The following is a 25,409-nucleotide window of genomic DNA, read 5'->3' on the forward strand; positions in this document are numbered from 1 at the left end:
ATTGAATTCTTCCCTAGAGCTTCCAAAAAGTAACACAGCCCTCCCAACACCTTGATTTTTGTCCAGTGGGACCCATGATAGACTCTGACTTTCAGAACCAAAAGAGAATAAATGTGTTTGGTTTTCAGCCACTAGATTCATAGAAATCTGTTACAACAGCAGCAGGAAACTGAAACAATGTTGATTTCTATCTACAGTCTAGATAGCTCTTAGAAGTTTAGAGGGGGGGGGTTTCTAATATACACAGGTTGTTACAGAGACCAGGGAGAAACACAATATGGAGAATGTTTAAACGTGTCCTGTAACACTTCAGATGTGCAAGTATCAGGTTCTTCAATGTGTGCTTTTCCTGTTCTTGGGACAGGGACTTAATGAACACTCTAGCAACAAACGAAGTACACAAAACGCTTTATTTAATGAACAATTACATGGCTCAGATGGCTTTATCCAAAGTCAATAGTAACTAAATTAATGAAACATGTTTGTCTTCATTTCCCAGATTCCGCAACAGATTACTTCTGAGAGCAGTTCTGATTCTGCAGTGCTCCTTGGAAAACTCGTTCTCTTTCCAGTGTTATTTTCCTTCTCTCCACCTGCTACTCCCAAAAAGTCACTGCTTGCTTGCACTTTACACGTTATAACTACAGATCCATCCAGAATGGTTCCAAAAGGGCCCCAGAGTACTGTCAAGGCTGCAAAATGTTCAGCAATAGGATCCCTACTTAACAACAATCATCATTAGCAAAATGAACCCCCAAATAGTATTGAACTTATAATATTTGCTAATTGACAGAAACAAAGAGATTTTGAAAAATATTTCTAACAAGAGGAGTCTACGTATATAAATCTTCTCTCAATAACCTCAACAGCCTTGCTTTTGTTTGCTTGCGATATAATCCTTGCTGAGCTTTTTCATCACATCTCCATGGCCTTTTCCTCCCAACTCCTGTTTAACAAGTCTGTAATTCTCCTGCACATATTTAGCAAATGGTCTCACATAGGGCTCAATGGGGGTTCCATCTTTGCGAGTTAAGGGTAGCAGAACCAGAGGGCCTCTGCAATGAGCACATATACAGCGATCAGTGTTCAGTGATCTAGTGTAGCGGCCAATCCTAGAAAGAAAAGAGATACCATGCACACACATATATATGAAAAAAAAATGTAAAACAATCAGTTAATAGATCTCAACATGGTCTCTGAGCTGTTGACCTTGGACTCAAATCAAAAATTTTCTGTGGAATATCAAGTAGGGGCACGGGTCAAGTAGGCTCAAGTTAGAGGTAAACAATGCAAAGAGAGAACATGAAAAGGGGCATAGTGGTTTTTATCTCTCAAGTCCGAATAAAATCACTACAGAGTCACTTGGAGATTGCAGTAATAGCAGAAGAAGTCTGAGGAGAAGGATCTTACCTGGTTTTACACTGAATGCATTCATAATGAATCCTGTAGTTAATTGTGTAGCTATGGTAACAGGTGATCTTTGGCAGCTCCGGATGTATCATAGTGGATTTATGAGCATAATACTTCCATGCGTCACCATGAGAATCTCGGGTACCATCAAGTAGCCAGGAAGCTACATGGCATATTTCATGGACCAAAGTATCCCGGAGTCGGTCTTGGAAGAAAAAGAAAGCTTGAACTTTATCCATTTCTCTTCTAGTCTGCTACCCCCAAACTGACCAGATACAACATTATTTACACAAACATGAAAACAGGCATGAGTTTTAGTTTTAGTTTCTGGGATTCAAAATTGAAATTTCCACCTACTTTAACCTGATTTCATTCATAGTATGGCAGCGGAGAGCCTTACTTAGGTCAAGTACCTATATTTAGCAAGTATTTTCAGAACAACTCCAGTGTGCTTATCTTTTTGTGGGACAGCCATATGTAACAAGGTTTCTGCCCTTCGGAGTACTGGGTGGGGAGCAATCACAATGACCATCCAATTTGGTTAGAGCAATGCAGAAGGGAAGACAGGCCTAGAAAAGGTTGCCAAGTTGGATTTTCAAGGCCAGTAAGGTATTCAATGTTCTATAAGCAACAGATAGAAAAATCGTTTAATTTATGATACTGGCTGCTGGATAATATCAGTATCGTAGAGAAATGTAACAATGTAGCAGAAGGAAAACACACAGAAAGTAAAGTTGCCCTGCCTCTGCTATCACCTGCAGAATCACAGACTTTTTGAGCAATCTCAATCTTGGCATAACGCTGCTTCTTCGGGTGCTTTATCTCACCAGTTGTGCATATGCCGGCAGTTTTAAGCATCTTTTTATTCCAGGCTATATCTATTTTCTTGGGCAGCTGAGAACAAAAATCAAAGGGAATAAATAAGAAAACAGTTCTACATATATGAGAAAATATCAAGTTTTTCTCTCTCTAATAAATAACAAAAGGAACTTTTTTCTTTCCCCCACTCTCAGCTTTTTAAAAGTTTCATTTTGAGAAGAAATCTACTCAAAAGGCACACAAACCTAAACAGGACGAGGCTGAATAAAAGTCAAGTTGAAGCCCAAGGAGAGACAAATAATAGATAATCAGGGCATACAGAGATTTCTGAGATCAAGTGAAAGCAGGATGTGTGCACTCTTGCACAGAGACAGAAGGAGCCCTGGGGGTATAGTGTGCTATGTGCTGGGGCTACTAACTGCAAGGTCAGCTGATCAAAACCACCAGCTGCTCCACAGGAGAAATACGGGGTTTTCTACTCCTATAAAGAGGTATAGTCTCAGAAACCCACTAGGATAGTTCTATCCTGTCCATAGGGTCGCTATGAGTTGGAATTGACTGATGATGGTGAGATTGGTTTGATTTGGCATAGAGACAAAATAGTCTGGAGCAACAGCCTGCTGAGGTGGGAGACTAGCTTACATGTAGGAGTGGTGAGGCAAAATTGAACACGCAACTCAGAACACTTCAGTTTCCACTAAGCAGTCATCTGATGTCACATCACTGTCATCAGGAGGGGCACAGAAGCTGAGGAACCATTAAAAAAATTAAAAGAGAACACTATTACAAGAAACCAAGAGTGACCTCAACAAATGGAAGAACATCCCATGCTTGTGGATTGGAAAACTCAATATAGCCAAGATGTCAATTTTGCCCAAAGCACTATGTAAGTTTAATGCTATCCCAATATGAATACCATCATCCTTCTTCAAAGAATTGGAAAAATAGATTACCAACTTTATATGTCGCGGGAAGAAGCCCAGAATTAGCAGAGAACTCCTCAAGAAGAAGGACAAAGTGGGAGGGCCTGCTCTACCTGACTTTAGCACATATTATACAGCCACAGTGGTCAAAACAGTGTAGGACTGGTATAATGACAGATATTCAGACCAATGGAAAAGAGCTGAAAACCCAGAAATAAAAACATCAGCATACAGACAACTGATTTTTTATAATGGCCCCCAAAAAATATCAAATGGGAAGCAGATGCCCTCTTCAATAAGTGGTGATAGAAAAAATTGGATATCTACCTGCAGAAAAATGAAGCATGACCCTTACCTCACTCTATGCACAAGAATAAAGTCAAGGTGGATCAAAGACCTTGAGATAAAACCCCAAACTATTAGGGCCATTAATGAGGGAATTTGGGACAAACCTGAGAACCTTGGCACAGGGAATACATAGGCTTTCAGAAATAGGGAAGGATACAAATACAGAGGAGTCACAAATTGACAAGTAGGATATACTGAAGATAAATCACCTGTGTACATTGAAAGAATTCACCAAGAGAGTAATAAGAGAGTCCACGGATGGGGAAAACATCTTTAGCAATGACACATCAGACAAAGGTCTTATTACTAAAATCTACAATACTTTGTAAGCTTACAATAAGAAAAACTAAAAGCCGACTAAGGAGGTGGGCAAAGGACCTGAACAGAAGTTTCACAGGGGCAGAAATCCAAATGGCCACTAAACATATGAGAAAATTGTTCCCGATCATTAGCCATAAGAAAAATGCAAATTAAAACAATTCTGAGATACCACCTAATACCCTCAAAGATAGTCCAATAAAAAAACTCAGAAAATAACAAGTGTTGGAGGCAGTGTGGGGAGATAGGAAGTCTGGTCCACTGCTGGTGGACCTGTAAGTATGCCCAACCATTATGAAAATCAATTTGGCAATATCTAAAACTGATGGAAATTGAGCTACCATACGACCCAGCAATCCCCCTACTGGGCATATACCCAGAAAAGGCAAGAAACAAACCATGGCCATGCATCTGTGCTCCAATGTTCATCTCAGCACAGTTTACAATTGCAAGGAGTTAGAAACAACCCAAATTTCCATCAACAGATGAATGGATCAAAAAACTGTGGTACATACATATAATAGAGTACTATACACCCCTAAAAAACAGCAACGAATGCATGAAGCACATTGTCACCTGGAAAGAACTAGAGGAAATCATGCAAGTGAAGTAAGCCAAGCACAAAAGGACAAGTACAACATGAGTCCACTGAGGTAAGCTTAAAAAAAATGGGGCACAGGGGAAAAGCTGCTATATACACATACACCCCTGGGGTGAGGTCCAGCAACTTTGGCAGGGGCCAAACCCAATCCAGGGATACATATCGCTATAGAATAAATAAGTGGGGGTAAGAATGAGGGGGGAAGAGTCATGGGGAGGGGGGAGGCAGGGCACTAGCCCACCCAAGGGGAGGGTATTGTTTATATCTCCACAGGAGAGGAAAAAGGAAACCAGGCTTCAACCTGATGAGCCAAGACATGAATACAACATACTGGCATGTACCAGGGAACCAATAGTGAGGCCTGAGGAGCAGGGCCTCAATCTCAACTATGTGGACAGCCCCCACCGCTCAGAAGAGTGCACTTCAGAGGACAGCACTGGGGCTACAGCCACTGGAGACACAATGCAGGAATTGTGGCCCATCTGACTCCACCACACTGAGAACTTTTCTTTTTTTAAATCATTTTATGGTGGCTCGTACAACTCTTATCACAATCCATCCATCCATCCATTGTGTCAAGCACACTTGTACATTTGTTGCCATCATCATTCTCAAAACATTTGCTTTCCACTTGAGCCCTTGTATCAGCTCATTTTTCCCCTCCCTCCCCATTCCCCCCTCCCTCATGAACCCTTGATAATTTATAAATTATTATTTTGTCATGTCTTACAGGTCCGACATCTCCCTTCACCCACTTTTCTGTTGTCCATCCCCCAGGGAGGTTATATGTAGATCCTTGTAATCGGTTCCCCCTTTCCACCCCTCCCTCCCTCTACCCTCTCTCTATCGCCACTCTCAGCACTGGTCCTGAATGGATCATCTGTCCTGGATTCCCTGTGTTTCCAGTTCCTATCGGTACCAGTGTACATCCTCTGGTCTAGCCAGATTTATAAGGTAGAATTGGGATCATAATAGTGGGGGGCGGGGGTGGGGGGAGGAAGCATTTAGGAACTAGAGGAAAGTTGTATGTTTCATCGTTGCTACACTGCACTCTGACTGACTCGTCTCCTCCCCACGACCTTTCTATAAGGGGATGTCCACTTGCCTACAGATGGGTCTTGGGTCCCCAATCTGCACTCCCCCTCATTCACAATGATTTGATTTTTTGTTCTTTGATGCCTGATACCTGATCCCTTCAACACCTCATGATCATACAGGCTGGTGAGTGTGGAAAACAGGAAGATTTCTCCAAAGTCTTCTCCCCCAAATATGTCAGACTTAGGACACTGCTTGCAGCTAATGGTAAAAGTTATTTCCCTTAAGGCAATCAGCTGCCAGACTGCTGTCTCATGGGGGGGGGGAGGCTGAACCCTGCTGCTGGGGACAATGGACTACTTCTCCTTGAGGCTTGTGACCATTAGCTTGGTTTCTGTAGGTGGGGTTCACACCCTACTGATAATAGTTCCTATGGAGATCCAGGGAACAAGTCAAACCGGCTGGTGACATCCAAAGTTAGGCTGCCATCCTCTATCTAGGTATAAAGACCTGGGTTAGCAATAGAGAAATCCCTCTGTCTCGGCTCCCCTTGACCTCTCCCGTCCTCGCTTCCCTGTTCCCTTTCCCCTTGCCCTCCTTCCCTTCCCCCTCTCTCCACGTGGACCACCAAGCGGGGCTGAGGTGAGCAATACTTCTGTGAAATGTGTCTGACTCCATTATTTCAATCTCTTCCATCTCATGCGCTCGATGACTTCAATATAATATTCATATATCTCAACCGTACAATTGTGCCTATCGAACCTGTGATTAGTGGTGGGGGGCTGGCACCCCTTCCAACCACAGGTGAGCTTCTTCCATGTGGGTTTTGTTGCTTCTGAGCTAGATGGCTGCTTGTTTACCTTCAAGACGTTAAGACCCAGACGCTATATCTTTTGATAGCTGGGCACCATCAGCTTTCTTCACCACTTTTGCTTATGCACACATTTGTCTTCAGCTATCGTATCGGGAAGGTGAGCACACAATGATGATTTTTTTGTTCTTTGATGCCTGATAACTGATTCATTTGGCACCTCGTGATCACACAGGCTGGTGTGCTTCTTCCATGTGGGCTTTGTTGCTTCTCAGCTAGATGGCCGCTTGTTTACCTTCAAGTCTTTAAGACCCTAGACGCTATATCTTTTAATAGAAAAAGAACATTTCTAGCAGAAAATTTTGTCACCAGAGACAACAGCCTAAAAAGCTGTGTAACCAAAAAGAATCATAACCTCATGATTCTTTCCAACCCAGACCAGATCCCATGCTGTCAGATCAATCTCTTTCAACAGCCACTCCAAGTCCCATCAAATCCTTATGCCATGATGCCTACTAAGGAGCCCTGGTGGTGATTACATGTTAGGCTACAATCCTTAAGGTCAGCAGTTCGAAACCAGCAGCCACGCTGCAAGAAAAATATGAGGCTTTCTGCTTCCATTAAGAGTTCCTATCTTAATAATGAGAGTAGCACTACCAGGAGGGTAAGGTCAAGGTGGGGTGAGAAAGGGGGAACCTATCACAATGATCTACAGATAACCCCCTTCCTGGGGGACAGACAACAGAAAAGTAGGTGAAGAGTGACATTGGTCAGTGTAAAGCATGAAAAAATAATAACAATTTATAAATTATCAAGGGTTCATGAGGGAGGGAGGGGAAAAAATGAAGAGCCGATATCAAGGGCTCATTAGAGAGAAGATGTCTTGAAAATTATGATGGCAACAAATGTACAAATGTACTTGACACGATGGATGGATGGACTGTGATAAGAGCTGTATAAGCTCCCAATAAAAAGATTTTTTTTTAAGTTACAGTCTTAGAAACCCACAGGGGCAGTTCTACCCTGTCCTATAAGGTCGCTGTGAGTCAGCATTGACTCCATGGTAGTGAGTTTTTTGGTGTGGTGGTGCCTGCTGATTTAAATTTAAGCTCCTCCTATCTGATGTTCTAGGGCCCCCATTATCTGGGCCTACTCTATCAAATATAGCAATAGGTAACACGTCACTTACTACATCCTGGCCAATGGTTTAAGTAAGCACTGTATGTCTATTAACTTACTTAAATCCAACAATAATTCTGTTACTGTCTCCATTTTACAGATGAGGAAACTGAAACTGAGGTTAAATTCCAAGTCACAGAGTTCTTTCTTATTATTATTTAGCATGAATCATCTTTTCCCGATAGTCCAGTCTAAAGATATACCCTCTCCCCATCATTGTTGGTCTGACTGCTGGCTCAAGAATTAGAAACAGTCTCACTTCCTCCAGCAAGCTTCTTTCTTGCCGCCTCAGACTCTCAGTAATTTTTCAGTTTGCTGATCCCCTGTGGTAAAAATGGTTCTACCTTTCATATGTATATGTCTCATCTTCCTGGCTAAATCATAAGAAAAAAATTACGTAGTTCCCCGAGTCAATTAAAAACTTTTGCACAATAGCCCATAATCCAGGATAAAATGTAGGTATCTGCTTTTGCAGTGCCCCCTGGATTGATCCAGTGCCTCCCAGGGGGCAGCATCACCCACTTGCATTTGAAATCAATACTTCTTAAGTGAAAATGTGCATGGTTAGCATTGTTCCTTAGAGTGTTGGGCATATAGCAAGTTTCAAAAATACTCATGTATTGATCTTACCTTTTTATCAAAGACAGAACTATTAAAGAGATTGTAGATTTTCTGAACCAGCTCATCCTTATTTTTCTTGAACTTCTTTCCAGAATACTGTTTTGATTTCTCAAGGTCAAGCAAGAAACATCCAGGTATTTTGCACACAGAGCTCCTAAACAGGTAAATTTAACAGAGGTTTTATGTAGCTTAGCAAATACATAAAGAAATATATATATATAATGTCAAGAGAGACTTTAGAAACTCATTGGCTCTTTTTCTAACTGCTTATACAAGGGTATGCCCCAAAGATCCACTCATACCCTTTTACTCTTAACTCCTTACACATTCTAATAGATGTGAGCCCAGAGTTTCCACCTCAACAGGAGTTGGCCTCCAAAAGTGCATGACAACTATACTTGCTGATGGGCTCGCTCACCCTCTCGAGATCCCATTCTGAACTGACAAGATTCAAATGTCCATCTGACTGACACAAATATATTCCTAGTTCAACGTGTTTGATTAATACACTCCTCTTGTAACATGCTGAAAGCCTCAAAAGCATTTTTAAACCCATTTTTCTGGGGGATACTGGAAATAGAGTGGCATTAACAGACCATTGTTTTGACCTATTCCCCAAAACTACAACCAAAAAATCATGCTCAACTTTGAGGAACTAACTCTAAATCAGGTAACATAAGAAAGCAGAAGGGGTCGGGCAGTCCCTGCACACACCCCTCGGATCCGCTGCAGCCATGTCTTCCAGGCCCAGCATAAACGCCCTGCAGTGCCTGGTGGAGCAGCTGAAGTTGGAAGCCAGTGTGGAGAGGATCAAGATTTCTCAGGCAGCTGCAGAGCTTCAACAGTACTGCATGCAGAACGCCTGCAAGGATGCCCTACCGGTCGGGGTTCCAGCAGGAAGCAACCCCTTCCGGGAGCCCAGATCCTGCACTTTACTCTGAAGACTAGGAAAGAAGAAGTTCGCTGAGGAATGCTTCAAGTACAAATTGATGACTGCCTGCCTCCAAGTCGCAAGACATTTTCTCTAGCCAAACAACTTTCAGCTCTGTGAGACCTTTCCTGTGGCCTGGTACTATAGCCAAAATTGTATAGGAATTGATGTATTTCTATTCAGTTAAGAAAGAGCACATCTTTACAGAATAATGGCCTGGTTCTTTTGGCGAAGTGCATTACACGTAAGACAAACAAAAAGCTTGCCATCAAACTTACCCAAATACACCTTTTTCACAAGGGAATTATTGTTTTTTCTATGCCTGGAGTACCATGTATGTTTTATTTATTGGATATTTACATTTTAATGAGGAAAATATTTCTGTTTATTTTTCAAATGGAATATTTATAATTTTCCCTAAGGTTTTTATACCATACCAAAATTTCTTTTCGCATTTCTAAATGAAGATAAGCAAGTATAGGCAGTCCCCAGATTTTGAACGAATTCCATTCCTAGGTCTGGTCTTCAAGTTGCATTTTATCTGTGTCGGAACAGTTAGGTTCATGTCTAACATTGCTTGGTCAATTGCTTGTCTTAGTATATAGTGCACTTTTCTATGTATAAAAACATTAAAGAAACACTTTCAGATAATAAAGCATCTTTGACATAATAAAATAGTAAAACATAATAATAATAATGCTTTGATGCACATTGTAAAGTAGTCCTACTTGTTATCATGAACCATTGTATGTACCTTGTATTTTTAGTATAATAGGCTTCATAAGAATTGGGTTGTAACAGTGGGCTCTAATAGTAGGTAAGTCAGAAGTTCATAATCAGAAGGACTGCCTGAGTAAAGATTTGAGGAAGAACAGGCCTTACTAAGTGATGTCTTGATTTTTCTACACCAAGAGCTTTATTTTTAACACTAAACAGAGGAGCTGTTTCTTCTCAGACTCGCTGGAAAGAGTTGTGTTGTGTTGTATATTAGGCTGCCCCATCTTCTGTCTGAAGCAGATTTGGCATTGTTTTAAATTCCTTTGATTCGGTTTGGGATACTTTTCAAAGGGTATTTTGTATTTGTGATAATCTTTGAGAAAATTGGAAATAAAATTTATGCTTAATTCATCATTTTCTGTGGCAAAAAAAAAGAAAGCAGAAAGGAACTAACTACAGACAAGTAAGAACCAACCAACCAACAACTCGACATACACTGTAGGAAAATCACTTCTCCCATCATGCATGTCCGTCCCCTAGTCAAGATGCTAAAAACTAGGGTAGTTCCAACAAGTGAGATTTCTTCCCTAACCACCACCACCCCCGCTTAAGAGAAAGAATCCCAAACCCCCAATCTAAAATCAACAAGACAGACCTCTTCCAAGGTCTGTTGGGAGTGTGACAGCATCCCCCCACCAAGACACTGTCAGCTGCAAGTCTGCTGTGAATTGCTACACAAGGCCCGCAGTGGAGCCTACTCCAACAGTGAACACCCACTCCCTGCACACCTCACAGCTTAAACCTCTGAAACCAGGCAGACTCAACTCCTAGGGAGTCAATTCAGGTCTGTTGGCTCCTCCTTCTGGTCAGTGCTAAGGACTGCTGACTGAAGCAGCTGTGTGCTAGGAAGCAGACATCTTGAGTGGAGGCTACACCTATCACCAACATACTACAGAGCTGTAAGGCAGAGCTCCCTGAGGGTTTCTTCAGACTTGCAGTGGCTCTCAACCTTCCTAATGCCTCGACCCTTTCATACACTTCCTCATGTAGTGGTGACCTTCCACTTATAAAATCATCTTCATTGCCACTTCGTAATGTAATTTTGCAACAGTTATGAATCGGGCCACCACCGGGAAAGGGTCATTCGACCGCCAAATGGGGTCGCGACCCATAGATTGAGAACCATTGCTCTAAACTAAGAGAAGTTTCTCTTAAGATCTACTTCACCATTGATGTGTGTATGGATTGTGATAAGAGTTGTATGAGCCCCTAATACAATGGTTAAAAAAAAAAAGATCTACTTCACCATATTGTTAGAAGCACACGTCCTTTAGATATTTTTGTTAGGTTCTCTCGAGTGGGTTTCAGCTCACAGCAACTCTGTGCACAATATAATGAGACGCTTCCCCCTCCTCTGCCATCCACACGATGGTTCTTTGCTTGCGCTCATTGTTTGAACTACTGTGTTATTCCACCTTTTAGGGGTGGCCTCTCTTTTGCTGCCCTTCTACTGTACCAAGATTTCTGTCTTCCTCCAGGGCAGTGGTTCTCAACCTTCCTAATGCCACGACCCTTTCATACAGTTCATGTTGAGGTGACCCCCGAACCATAAAATTATTTTCGTTGCTACTTCATAACCGTAATTTTGCTGTTATGAATCAGGCAACCCCCATGAAAGGGTCGTTTGACCCCCAAAGGGGTCGAGACCCACAGGTTGAGAACCACTGCTTAGAGCATAATAAACCCTTCATCTGGGCATTGTCAGTGGCAACCCAAAGTCAACACTCCTCCCTGCCTACCAGTACACCATAGCTCAGGTCTCTAAAACAGGACAAAACTCCCTCGGAGTCACTTTGGGTTCACCTGACCCCACTTCTGACTGGTGCTGAGAACTGGTAACTGATGCTCCTGTGTGCTAGAAAGCAGATGTCTGGAGTGGAAGCTGTACTCACAGTCAACAATCTATTCAGGGCTGGCCCGGGGGTGGCACTGATAGCAACAAAGCAGACTTCTGTGGGAATTTGATCGGAGTGTAACACCCTTTCCCCACTTGGTAACTGATGATTGTCAGGCTATTGCAAATTGCTATAGAAGGTCCCTTCATTGGTCTGCTCCCACAGTCGGCACTGTACCTGGCTCTCTGCCCATCAAAGAACCCAGGCCTCTGTAACCAAAAGGACAGACCTTTGGGGGGGGGTCACTTTGGGTCTGTCTGTTCTCCTTTCAATTGGGACTGAGATCTGCTGACTGAGGCTTCTGTGCACTGGGATGCAGACATATTGAATGGATATTACACAGACAGCCAACATACTACCACGGCAACTCTGATTATCAAAAAGGAAGTCCTCCCTGAGCATCCATTCAGTGTGACAACCCTTCCCTCACTTGCTAACTGTGGGCTATTGACAGGAAGTCCTACAAAAGGTCTTCTACAAGGACCTCATGGGGAGCCCCATGTCTGATTTGATCCTGGTTCAAAACTCTTTTAGAATGTAAAACCTGTGTTGTTGTTGTTGTTAATCAGTTATTTGTAAAAAATAAATAAAAGGTCTTCTACAATGAAGAGGTAGTTCCCCTAACTAAAAACTGCTACCACCACAGAGCCAACAAGACAAACCTCTTGGAGATCCTTCAAGAAAAGGCCAACCCCTCTTCCTTCTGAAAAGAGGAAAGTCTGCTTGAGCCTCTACTGATAGCAAGGATTTGGGGTTGGTGGAAGGGTACAAGGGTTCCATAAAGAAAAGAATATTTGGAAACTGATTATGGTAATATGTATTAATCCCAATTAACAAAAAAATAAAATGCAAATTTAAAAACAATAAAATCCAAGACCAGAAGAGGGAATGGTGTTCAGTGTAAATTCTTAGCACGCAGTTTGCAGAGTGCTATGGTTGATAGTGAACGCCTAAAATCAATTTGCAGGGTCCCCACTTAGAATAAGCCTCAGCTAAACCCCCTCTGACCACTGACCAGGGATGGAAATAGCCTTGCTATCAGACAAGAGTTGCATTGGAAAGGGGAGTAATGTAGATGTCATTAGGTTAAAATTTAACAAGTTATCATTTTTCCTTTTGACCCACTTAAATTTTGTTCTAGTTTTTATTATTTTCTGTTACCTTTTCAACTAAGGTTTTCCAATGTTTTATTTGTTATTATTGTTGATTTGGGGGATTCTTTTTCCCCCTTCCTTTTGTTTTTGTATGTTTTTCTTTATATAAATTCCAGGATAAATAAATCTATCAAGACAGTGACTGGATTAATAGGTTCTTGAGATTATGACGAGATTGGTGGGAAATGGGGAGCTGATAGTGAGTACAAAAAAAGTTCTAATATTGATTGTGGTGATGATTGCACATCTCTTTTTAATATGTTTAAACTATTGAATTATATGATATGCCTTGGAGAAGACAAGTGCATGTCTGTTGGTAGAAAAGGAGGAAGAATCCACTTCCAAGGAAAAAATCACTAACAATATTTTTAAGGACCCAAAGGGGGGAAAGATGTCTAGTAATATGTTCCTAATAAGCCACATTGGTCCAAGTTTCTAGACACTCACTGGGGACCCAGGGCATGTGTCATAGAACACTGGGGCATTGAACCTTGGATCTGCAAGGTGCACAAAGTGAATACATTAGCCAAAATCAAGGCTCCAGAAATTGATGGCGTATCAATTGAAATATTTCCGCAAGCTGATGAATCATATTGAAGTACTCACTTTATGCCAGGAAATTTGGAAGACAGCTACTTGGCCAACTGACTGGAAGATATACATTATATACATCGTTTGTACTCATTCCAAAGGTGACCCAACAGAATGCTCAAATTATAGAACACTATCGTTGATAGCACATGTACATTTTTACTAAAGATCATGTAAGGTTTGCAGCAGTGCATTAACAGAGAGCTGCCAGAAGTTCAGGTCAGATTCAGAAGAGGATGTGGAACAAGGGTTGAGGTCAGATGGATCTTGGCTCAAAACAGAAAATAAGAGAAAGATATTTATTGTGTTTTATTGACTATGTTAAGACATTGTACTGTGTGGACCACAATAAACTCTGGATAACTTTGAGAAGAATGGGAATTCCAGAACACTTCTTGTGCCCATCATGGATCAAGAGGCAGTTGTGTAAACAAAACAGGAAAATACTGCATGGTTTAAAAACAGGAAAGGTAAAAAAACAAACAGGGAAGGTGTGTGTCGTGGTTGTATCTTTCATCATACTTGCTCAATCTGTATGCTGAGAAAATCATCAGAGAACCTGGATTATATGTAGAATGTGGCACCAGGATTGGGGGAAGGCTTATTAGCAACCTGCGATATGCAGATGACACAACTTTGCTTGCTTAAAGTGAGGACGACTTGCGGCACTTCCCAGTGAGATCAAGAATTGCAGCCTTGAGTATGGATTACAACTCAATGTCAAGAAGACCAAAATCCTCACAACTGGGCCAATCAGTAACATCGTGATAAATGGAGAAGAGGTTGAAGTTGTCAGGGATTTTGTCTTACTGGGATCCACAATCAGTGCTCATGGAAGCAGCAGTCAAGAAATCCAAAGGTGAGTTGCATTAGGAAAAATCTGCTGCACGCATTCTCTTTGGAGTATTGAAAAGCAAGGATGTTATTTTGAGGACTAAGGCGCACCTGACACAAACCATGATCTTTTCCATTGCCTCATATGCATGTGAAGGTTGTACATTGAACAAAGAAGACTGAAGAAGAATTGATATATTTGAATTATGGTGCTGGAGAAGAATATGGAAAGTATCACGGGCTCCTAAAAAGACAAACAAATCTATCCGGGAAGAAGTACAGCCAGAATGCTCTTTAGAAGCAAGCATGACAAGACTGACTTACTTTGCACATGCTTTCAGGAGAAGCCTAGAGAAGGACATCATGCTTGGTAAAGTTGAAGGGCCATGAGAAAGAGGAAGACCCTCAATGAGGTGGACGGACACAGTGGCTACAACAATGGTCTCGGGCAAAGGAACATGGTGAGGATGGCTCAGAACCATGCGGTGTTTTGTTCTGTTGTGCACAGGGTCACAATGGGTCGGAACCAACTCGATGGCACCTAACAACCGCAACACAGAATGGCCACATCTCCCCTTCTAATAAGAACAATCATCTGTATAATGCTTTTATTTTTGCATAGAACTTCTCATATTTAATCCTTACAACAAGCCTTCAGTGACGCTAGTTTGAAACCCACGTTGGACGAACTTGATGACACGTAACAACAACAATTTTTACAGAAGCTGAACACTTGGCCTTTCTCACATGGCTTCCCTGGGTGGACTGGAACCTCCAGCCTTTCAGTTAGTACAGTAGTCAAATGCAAACCATTTTCCCGGAAGATGCATTTATTATCCCAAAATACAGATTAAAAAAACATAACAAAATCTTTCACATACATTCTTTTAGAAAATAATTCAGATATATGGGAATATATGTAACCCCTGAATGCAAGTAAAAAAAGAAAATTATGTGTACTACATCAGAGTTCTAAGGGGAAAAGTGAGAAAAATGCAAATGGAAAGATGTGTTCATTTTTTCTTAAGTATTAAGAAAGAAATTAAATGATCAGTTATTTTCAGTATTGGCTATATAACAAGCTTCAAAAAGCTCACAGAAAAATTGAATGAAAAGATAATGGAAGTTTTCCACAAACTTTTTGAAATTCCCTCATATATAAGTTCATACAAATTATGAGCAAATCATTTTATCCTAAAATGTATGCTTTAAAAATTCACAAGGAAATATAGGATAGTATTCAAAAAAAGAAATATAGAATAGTATTCATGAGTATATACCTTAATCCAAAGGAATATAAAAACTTAGAAAATAACCTTAACTTCCCTCACCCCAATTCCAATCGGTCATTAAAACATGTAAGTCTGCCTTCTCATTATTTCTACTATATTTACCATGGTTTAGTACAAACTGTCACCGCTTATTGTTAGTTTGTCATACTGTGGTGGCTTGTGTGTGCTGTGATGCTGGAAACTATGTCACTGGTATTTCACATGTCAGTAGGGTCAGTGGAGCTTCCAGACTAAGAAAAGACAATGAAGAAGGACTTGGCTCTATACTTCGGAGGAAGAGGCCGCTGAAAACCATATGCAGAACTTCAAAGCATTCTCAAATACTGAAACCTAAACAAAGGAAGCACAGCATTGTCGGAGATACTGTCAGTAGATGGGCCCCTCGGGTCCAAGGGCACCGGAAATGTGACTGAAGAGGAGACGATTTCTTGGAGGGGAGTTCAGCAAAGCCTGGAGGAGTGGAGCCTTTGGGATCTTCATTTGCTGATAGGGCACCATTCTAGGTAAAGAGAAACAGCTGCAAGAATCTTCTAATGTTTGGAACTTGGAATGTACAAAGTATGAATTTAGGAAAATTGGAAGTGGTCAAGATGAAATGGAATGCATCGAGATTTATATCCTAGGCATTAGTGAGCTGAAATGAACTGGTATTGGCCATTATGAATCAGAAAATCATGATTTACTATGCCAGGAATAATACAATCAAGAGGAATGGTTTGGCATTCATTGTCAAAAAGGACATTGCTAAATCCACCATGAAGTACAATGCTGTCTGTGATTGGATTGTACCCATCTTCCTTCAAGGAAATCCAATCAATACAAGTATTATTCAAATGTATGCACCAACCACAAAAGCTAGTGATGAAGAAATTGGAGAATTCTACCAAAGATTTCAGTCAGAAACTAATTAAACATGCAATCAAGATGCATTGATAATTAGTGGTAATTAGAATGCAAAAGTTGGAAACTACAAGGAAGTAATAGTAGTTGGAAAATATGGACCTGGTGGATTACAACTGTAATCCATATTACAATATGGATTACCACTCAATGTAAGGAAAACCAAAGTCCTCACAACTGGACCAATATGTAACATCATGATAAATGGAGAAAAAGTTGAAGTTATCAAGGATTTTGTCTTACATGTACCCACAATCAATGTTCATGAAAGCAGTAGTCAAGAGACCAAAAGACGTTATGTATTGTATTAGGTAAATCTGCTGCACAGACCTCTTTATAAAGTATTGAACAGCAAGAATGCTACTTTGAGGACTAAGGTGTGCCTGACCCAAGCCATGGTGTTCTCCATTGCATATGCGTGTAAAAGTTGAACAATGGATAAGGAAACTGTAGAAGAATCGATGTATTTGAATTGTGGAGCTAGAGAATATGGAAAGTACCATGGACTGCTAAAAGGACAAGCCAATCTGTATTGGAAGAAGTAAGGCCAGAGTGCTCCTCAGAGGCAAGGATGGCAAGACGTGGTCTTATATACAGTACTGGACATATTGTAAGGAGAGACCTGTCATCATGTTTGGTAAAGTGGAGTGGCGGCGAAAAAGAGGGCAGTCCTCAATGGTCTCAGGCATAGGAACAATTTTGAGGATGGTGCAGGACCGTACATTGTTTTATCTTGCTGCTCATAGGGTCACTGTGGGTCAGAGCTAACATGATGCCACCTAACAACAATGCAAACTGAAGGGGCCTGGTGGCACAATGGTTAAGCTGCAACCAAAAAGTTGACTGTTCAAACCCACCCAGTGGCCCAAGGAAGAAAATATCTGGCAATCCGTTCCCATAAGCATTATAGCATTGTTTTTAGGAGCTGCCCCTCATCTAAAAGCACTGAGGCTATTACTGAATTACAAAAATCTGTAACAGTTGTTCAAATGAATGTCTGTCCATCCTGTAGCATCTATATTTGCAGACTGAAAAGTGGTTCTGCTGACTGCTTTGGTGGGAGATGGTCTCCTTTAACCTCATTGTCCTCATTCCCAATTCCACAGAAAAACATTCCATTTGTTGTTTTCTGTGTGTGTGTGTTTTGTTGGTGTGCTTTTATACTCTTATAATGTATTCAAGTAGTTTGAATTGTTCTGGATGAAAAAAAAGCCCACATTAAGAGATTTTTACACACAGGACAAACTTATGTACTTTGTATACAAAAAAAACTTTTGGATTTTCTATAATGGGTTTTCTAGGAACACTGCCTACCCTTTATAAGAAACTTTGACCGGTAGGGTGGATCACTGTTAAATTTTATGAAGCTATTTATTGCTTTCTGATGCATCCATCACTTACAACAAGTTAAGAGTGAGACTGCTAACGTTTGTGAGCACTGTACAATGAACATCAAGAAAAGGTTGAAGTTGTCGAGAATTTTGTCTTGCTTGGATCCACAATCGATGGTCATGGAGGTAGCAATCAAGACTTATTGCATTAGGAAAATCTGCTGCCCAAGATCTCTTTAAAGTATTGAAGAACAAGGATGTTACTTTGAGGACTAAGGTGCACCTGACCTAAGCCATGGTGTTCTCCATGGCCTCTTGTGCATGTGAAACCTGGACATTGAATAAGGAAGACTGAAGAAGAATCGATGCATTTGGATTGTGGGGATGGAGAAGAATATTGAACGTACCATGGACTGCTAAAAGGACAAACCAATCTGTGTTGAAAGAAGCAAGGCCAGATTTCTCCTTAGGAGCAAGACTTTGTCTTACATACTTTGGAAATATTGTCAGGAGAGACCAGTCCCTGGAGAAGTACATCAAGCTTGCTAAAGTGGAGGGGCAGTGAAGGAGGGGAAGGCCTTCATTGAGAGGAATTGATACAGTGGCCGAATCAGTGGGCTCTGGCATAGGAACAATCGTGAGGATGGCACAGGACTGTCCGTGCAGTGGTTCGTTCTATTGTCCTTATGGATTGGAGCCAACTCAACGGCACCTAACAACAACATGGTACAATGTGTACAAATACTGCAGTATGCCTTGTATATAGAAATTAAGACTATTATGGTATCCATACGTTCCCTATGGCTTATGGACATTTCTCCCAGTTATTAACTAATTTTATAGTAGGACTAGTATGAATATCTAACAACTGTGTGCTATTAAACAATGAAGAACTCAACTGACTCCATTTTCTGTAGGATACTTTCTCTAGGATACAAATATTTAATTAAATGAAGATCACTTAACTCAAAATACTGAAATATATTTTTTGTCCACAATACCACTGAACATATTATCATGATAGGATTAACTGACTGCACATCATGTAGTGCTATGTAGCTTTTTATTGCTGAAGTCATTGCAGTTCTTCCATTTATATACCACTGATTGATTGTTTTAATGCTTTTCCAGCTTTAGCATTCTGTGAGTCTTAGAAATTTCACTCGAGAATGGCAAAATGATGTTAGTATTTAGGAGGTTAATTTTCACTTATAACTAAAAGTCGTACAGGGGTTCATCATTTAAGTAAGAATACTTTGACACGCTACCTTTCTCTTTAAAAAAAATTTAACATTGAAAGTGTCCTCTTGGGGAGAAAAAATTAACTTCAGGGCTTGACTTCGTATAAATTTTAACTGTCAAATACAAATGAATCTTGCATATGTACTCAAGAAAGTGGAAATCAAAGCTACTAGTGCTTTTTATTTTAAATATCCTGCTAAGAACAGGTATCCATGCTGTTTTCAACTAGATCGCTGTCATTTAAATTACCAGTGAAATAATTGATTCTTAGATCTAATTAATTTTACGACCAAAAGGTTTTGGTTCTATAATAAGAGATCAATTCCTTGGTAGTCTGAATTGACTATTTCAATAAACCAAAACATCAGTGGATTCAGCATAAAATTTTCTAGCACTAAATGTCAAACTTGATTGTATATTTTGTTGTTTCTTGAGTAAATTTATATTTCTCATGAGCTGTCAACAAAATATATGTACTTTTGAATTATGAACTTTCTAATTGTTTTACAAGCTACATGATTTTTATTTGAAAGATATACTTTGCTTAAACTACTAAATGTCAGTATTTAACTACAATATTATTACAAAATGTACATTATCACTGAATAGCCTTTGATTTTAAATACTCAAATTAGCTTTAGTTCTGTTATTTTTACAAAAAATATACTTGTATAAAGAGTAAAATAAAATTATAGCCTAAAAAATGCTATTGGCACTTCTACTCTGTCACATGGTGTTAATGAATTTAAAGACAAAGGAAATTGCAACAATTCTAGGATATGATTGAACTATGGAATTATTTGATATATGTATTAATGCCGATTAATAAAAAAAACAAAATAAAGACAGATTCTTTTGAAAAAAGAAAAGAAACTGCAGAGGCCACAGCTGCTGCTGGGGAAAAAGGACTTCACTCAGGCAAAGTAACTACAGCAATCCTTCCCGAGTGCTCACACTTGAATATGCTGCTGACAGGCTAGAGGGAAAGAGAGGAGGGGAACCTGCAAGGACATCTCTTCCTGCTTATGTCTCCCCTGACCAGGCTCCCTCATCTTTTGAAGTCTTCTAAGTGCTTAGAGGATTGCTTAACATAAGGCAACTGTGCAATCAATTTATTTTCAAATGAACCTGAGCGATACGTACCCAGTTTGGTATTTCTCAACCTTTGCAGAGCTAGATATCTTCTTTGAAGGCACACGATTTTGACGTCCTGTAGGAACTGAAAGGGTAAATAGTTTACTTGAACTCTGAAAACTGGTACGATCAAGCAACTGGCAAAGGACAAACTTAGCCCCTACAAGCATCTCTATACAAAAATTGTTTGTGTAACGGATCTAAATTATTTCATTAGTCCTTCAAAATGATTTTACCTTTATAAATCTCATAGTTGTGAGCAGAATAAGCTGAGTGGTTTCTGTCTTATGTACTAAGGTCTGCCCTGAAGTTATGTACGTAGGCACCCAAGACTGGATATTGCAGGCCACTGAGGCATCTAAATATAAGCTAAATATAAGCACCAGTAGCTATAAGAAAGAAAAATGAAAAAAAGGGGGGGAAAGAAAGACAAATGAAGCTATCGGTTTCTGAAAAGATGTGAGGTCTCAGAAATCCAAAACAGCAGTTGTACTCTCTCTTTTAGGGTTGTTATGAATCAATCAACTCAATGGTAGTGGACTGGGTAAGCTGGTTAGCACAGCTCATTTATTTGCTGTGAGGAGAGTGGTTGCTGTACTAGGCAGTAAGTGCCCTCACAATATACCAATATTCAAGCCAGATATTTCTACCATAGCCAGCCTTTTATACACACACACACACACACACACACGCACGCACACACACGCGCGCACACGCGCACGGGGGTACCCAAAAAATAACGGAATTTTTTTTCAAAGCTATGTATTTAATATTTTTTTACATGACAACCTTATCACCTTCAAAATACTCTCCATTAATTACACTTAATACATTTGTTAAATCTGCAATTCCATTCGTGGAAACATTTTTCAAACTCATCTGTTAGGATGGTTGACAGCACCTTCCTCATTTTTTCCTTCGCCTCTTCTACATCATCAAATCGTTGTCCTTTCATGTCCATTTTCATTAGCACAAACAAAAAGAAGTCACATGGAGTTAGGTCAGGTGAGCAAAGTGCGTGGGTAAGAGAGGCACGCTGTTTTTTGCCGAAAACTGGCGCACTGAGATGGCTGAGTAAACAGGCACATTGCTGTGGCAGCAAAACCAGTCCCCCAACTGGCACAAATCAGGCCTTTTTTCTCGCACATTGTTACACAATCTTTTCAGAACCTCTAAATACAAAGCTTGATTACTAGTCTGACCTGGTGGAACAAACTCCAAATACACAAGTCGACATTTTCATCCATTTGGGAAGTTGACAGATGTACAAAATGAGGTTTGTCATCAATAGACATTTCACCCTTTTTGAAATAGGAAATCCACTCGTACCCTTGAGTTTTTCTTACAATGCTGTCCTCGTAAGCAGTGTTCAACATCACAACAGTTTCTGTGGTGATTTTCCCAAGCAGGAAAAAAAATTTCACAGCTGCACACTGTTCTCTGAATTCGGCCATCACAAAAAATGACGTGTGAGAAAAACTGCTTTTAGGAAAAATTCACTCTGACCAGAGAGAACCTTCCCAGGCAGCACCACTGGGTGTACTAACTCACAGTGAGTTGGTTGATTTTCACCTAACAGGAAACATGTGCACTACGAAAGCAACGCCTAGCAGAGCTTTTTTCCAGGTTTTTCTGGGTACCCCCATATATAAATTCATATATATATATATATATATACATGGATAGATAGATAGATGCCATTTACCAATCTAAACACTGGATGAGATTAAAAGAGAACTAAAAGTCCTCCCTGCAAGAGGCTTACTGTCAATTTGGGGAAACAGATTCAGAGGCATTATAACAAAACTAGATAAGTGCTTTGGGAACCCACAAATGAGAAATGATTCTGATCTACGGTTTCATAGAAGAAGTGACAATTCAGCTGGGTCCTAATAAAAATGGGATGGCCTCAGAACAGAAATAAAAATGCAGTAAGAAAGCACTCCAGGTTGATATGGAGAAACCACTATTACGAAGATATGGGAGGACATTAGAAAGTGTGCTGTGCTCACAGAGCAAGAAAAAAAAGATGAGTGGGAAAGTTGACTGGCTTCCAAGATCTTCTTTATATTTTTTGAAGGTCCTGAAACAATTCTGTTAACTCTTCCAACTGGTACGCTCATATCTCCCCTTTTACTGCTCAGTGGGGTATGCAGTAGGCTTTTAACCACCAGGTCATTAGTTCGAAACCAGCAACTGCTCCTCGAGAGAAAAACAAGGTTTTCTACTCCCGTAAAGAGGTACAGTCTTAGAAGCCCAGAGACAGGTCTACCCTGTCCTATAGGGCTGCTATCAGTCAGAATCGACTTGATGGCAATGCATTTGAGTACTCAATTCTAAAATAGAGAAGAAAAATTAATTAATCATGTAAGCCCAAATCAAGAGGTACAATTCATACATTGGTGCTGTGCTTTCATTTGTAAATATAAGCAAAGTATTATTTCTACAGAACCACTTCTGAAGCAAGTCAAATAAAAATTATCACCTCACTTTTAATCCTCCTTAACAAGCCAAAGAACAGCAGTCCTATCAAAATTCATCTAGGTCAACTTCTCAGCATCATTTTCTATACTAATATCGAAACTCCTTTCTACAACACTCAAACTAGAACCTGTATAAGGCCAAAGCTTGTCAGAAGAAAATTTCTAATATTTTCTACTAAAATAAGTGGCAGAAAAATGTTAAGGCTGCACTCTGCCAAAGGCTGAGAATTTGTGCGATTACGAAAAACAAGGCAAGAGAGCCCAAAACCCATTTACAGGGTCCCTCGTGTGTATTAGGTCTCTGATGAATTCCCTCTGACTATGAACCAGAGATGGGAACGGCCTTGTTCTCAGACAAAGTACACCTTCTGATGGAGTACTGCAATTGTTGTCAGGATAAAATATGACACCTTGTTATTGCTCTCTCTCTAGACCCAATGTATAATTGCTCCAGTTTATAAAACTTTCTGCTTTGATTTTGATTGAGGGTTTTCTGTTTCATTCTACCATTGTGGTTAGGCTATGTGTTTGCATTTTCTTAATTTTACATGTTTTTCTCTATATGAACCCCAGATTAGGTAAACCTATAGAGACAACTGGATTCATAAATTCAAAGGGACATGGCAGGGGAAGCTGGCAGGAAATGGGAAGCTAACAACGAGTTCAAGGGAAAAAAATGTCCAGGAACTGATTGTGGTGATGGTTGTACAACTCTTATGATGCTATTGTACTATTGATATGTGATTTGTGAATTGTATGTTGGTGAGACTTTTAAAAATAAATGAACTAATTGAAACAGCAGCAAGACGGTATCATTTAGCTCCACCCAACACAGGTTTCACTGTATATGGAAGTATTAAAGGGCAAAAACAAACCAATCCCAAACCTTCCCTTAGTGTATATGTACTTGGCTAGGTGTTTCAGATTGGATTCCTTCCCATCTCTGGAGTCAGGCCAGTAAATTCACTTCCACTCAGATGTTCATTCTGGTTCCTGGTCTTTACTCAGGTTGTCTGTTCCATCATATAAGCCCCTCTTGCCTTGATTCCACACAACAAAAAGGATATTCTGGACCCATCCCTCACTTAAGCCAGTATATAACTTTGATAACCAGCTCAGTGCTCATCAACCTGGGCATTTTACTGGATGTCAGAACTCAACTGTTATTTCATATAGACTATTTTTGCTTTCTTGGACTACAGGGATGGATGACTTGCATTATGCTGTACTATGTGCAATGAAATGATTCTTAAATTATCTACTGTACCTTAGTCCTATCAACTCTGATCTAGAACACAGAATGAGCTCCTCCACCATTCCCTAAAAGATCCTCTTTGTGGAACGGCTCTCTACTTTGGCCAATAAGAAGGTGTTGAAATGATACAAGATTGGTAGACAGGGCAGGCACACTTAGCCAAGACAGGCAACTTTTGCAGAAAGGGCCTACGAGGCTGGATAGGTATATTTGGCACACACGGATCAGAAAGAAAACAAAACAAAACAAAAACCTCACTGCAACGGAGTCAAATTAACTCATAAACCTATACCACACATGGCTAGCTAGGGTTATTTGGTGAGATAGACGTACTTTGCAAAATTGGCTTACCAGGTGGCACCTCGATATGTTTGGTTTTCGCTGTCCTTTTCCTTGGTTTTTCCACCACAGGTGCTGGCTCTTCTTCAGTTGGCAACTTCTCATCTATACTTTCTGGTTTAGGCTCAGCAGTATTCAGTAGTTGGCAAAAACTTTCACCAAGATTCTGCTCACCAAGATCATCAGATACATTGTGTTGAGAGATGGCACATTCACCCAGCTCTTGATCATTTGAGGACATTTGGTCTGTATCACATAGACTCCCTTCTTCTAACATTGGGTCACTCAAATCACTGCCATCATCATCATCGGGGAAAAATGGAAGCTGTTCAGCCTCATCTGAAATTCAAGAGCCACAATCACATATATACTCTTCTCTACCACCCCCTAAATTACTGAACTTCAGCAGATATTACTGAACACAAACTAAACCAGTAGGGAACTATGATATTATGGCCTTTCAGAACAACAGTTAGAGATTCCTATCCTCTTTTTTTACTGAGAACAGTGACAGATAAAATATTAATCAAAGTTCTAATTGCAATTTTCAAATTACATTTTCTAAGCAACATTGATATCGCTGCTCGCTGGTTCTGCTAATCTGGGTATTTTCGTTGGTTCACAGCAAAAGGAAAAAAACAGAAACTAGACTACAAGTAATGTGTTTTCTATCAAGTTAAACTTCTAAAATTTAAAGGACCACCCGGTATCTTGATATTGTGTTGCTGTTAAACTTTTAGTGCTCCTTAGGTTACGAAAGAAGTGTCACAGTAATTGGAAATTGTATTTCCTTCATTAAAAAATTAAAAATTGGAGAAGCAACAAAGTCCACATGGAAGAAGCACATCAGCCTGTGTGACCACGAGGTGTCAATGGGATCAGGTATCAGGCATCAAAGACTCAGAACAAAAAAAAACTTTCATTGTGAATGAGGGGGAGCGCAGAGTGGAGAACCAAAGTCCATCTGTAGAGAATTGGCTATCCCCTTACAGCAGGGTCACAAGGAAGAGACGAGCCAGCCAGGGTGCACTATAGCACCGATGAAACATACAACTTTTCTCTAGTACTTTGATGCTCCCACCCCAGCCCCCACTATCATGTCCCCAAATCTACCTTACTGGCTAGACCAGAGCATGTACAAGGGTACAGATAAGAGCTGGAAACACAGGGAATCCAGGACAGATAA

General features: G+C 40.3%; 2 protein-coding genes across 2 annotated transcripts in view; one reads left to right on the plus strand and one right to left on the minus strand.

The window, feature by feature from the left end:
- Nucleotides 1–396: 396 nt before the first annotated feature.
- The window catches only part of GCNA (germ cell nuclear acidic peptidase), a 54,075-nt gene continuing 29,062 nt past the window's right edge, over nt 397–25,409 (minus strand). Inside the window, exons 7-12 of the mRNA XM_013008321.2 lie at nt 24,236–24,562; nt 20,156–20,231; nt 8,075–8,219; nt 2,166–2,304; nt 1,411–1,615; nt 397–1,112 (exon numbers count right to left, since the gene is read on the minus strand). Of these exons, the coding sequence (XP_012863775.2) occupies nt 863–1,112; nt 1,411–1,615; nt 2,166–2,304; nt 8,075–8,219; nt 20,156–20,231; nt 24,236–24,562 (1,142 nt within the window). The 3' untranslated portion in view covers nt 397–862. The remainder of the gene's footprint in view (nt 1,113–1,410; nt 1,616–2,165; nt 2,305–8,074; nt 8,220–20,155; nt 20,232–24,235; nt 24,563–25,409) is intronic.
- On the plus strand, nt 8,800–9,025 carry GNG10 (G protein subunit gamma 10). Its single transcript, XM_030887504.2, has one exon. It carries the CDS (start codon nt 8,800–8,802, stop codon nt 9,004–9,006), a length of 207 nt encoding a protein of 68 aa, XP_030743364.1. The 3' UTR covers nt 9,007–9,025.

Source organism: Echinops telfairi, unplaced genomic scaffold (assembly GCF_000313985.2).
Source record: "Echinops telfairi isolate 266 unplaced genomic scaffold, ASM31398v2 ScPeMD7_7415;HRSCAF=8453, whole genome shotgun sequence".
In the NCBI taxonomy this organism is placed as follows: Eukaryota; Metazoa; Chordata; class Mammalia; order Afrosoricida; family Tenrecidae; genus Echinops; species Echinops telfairi.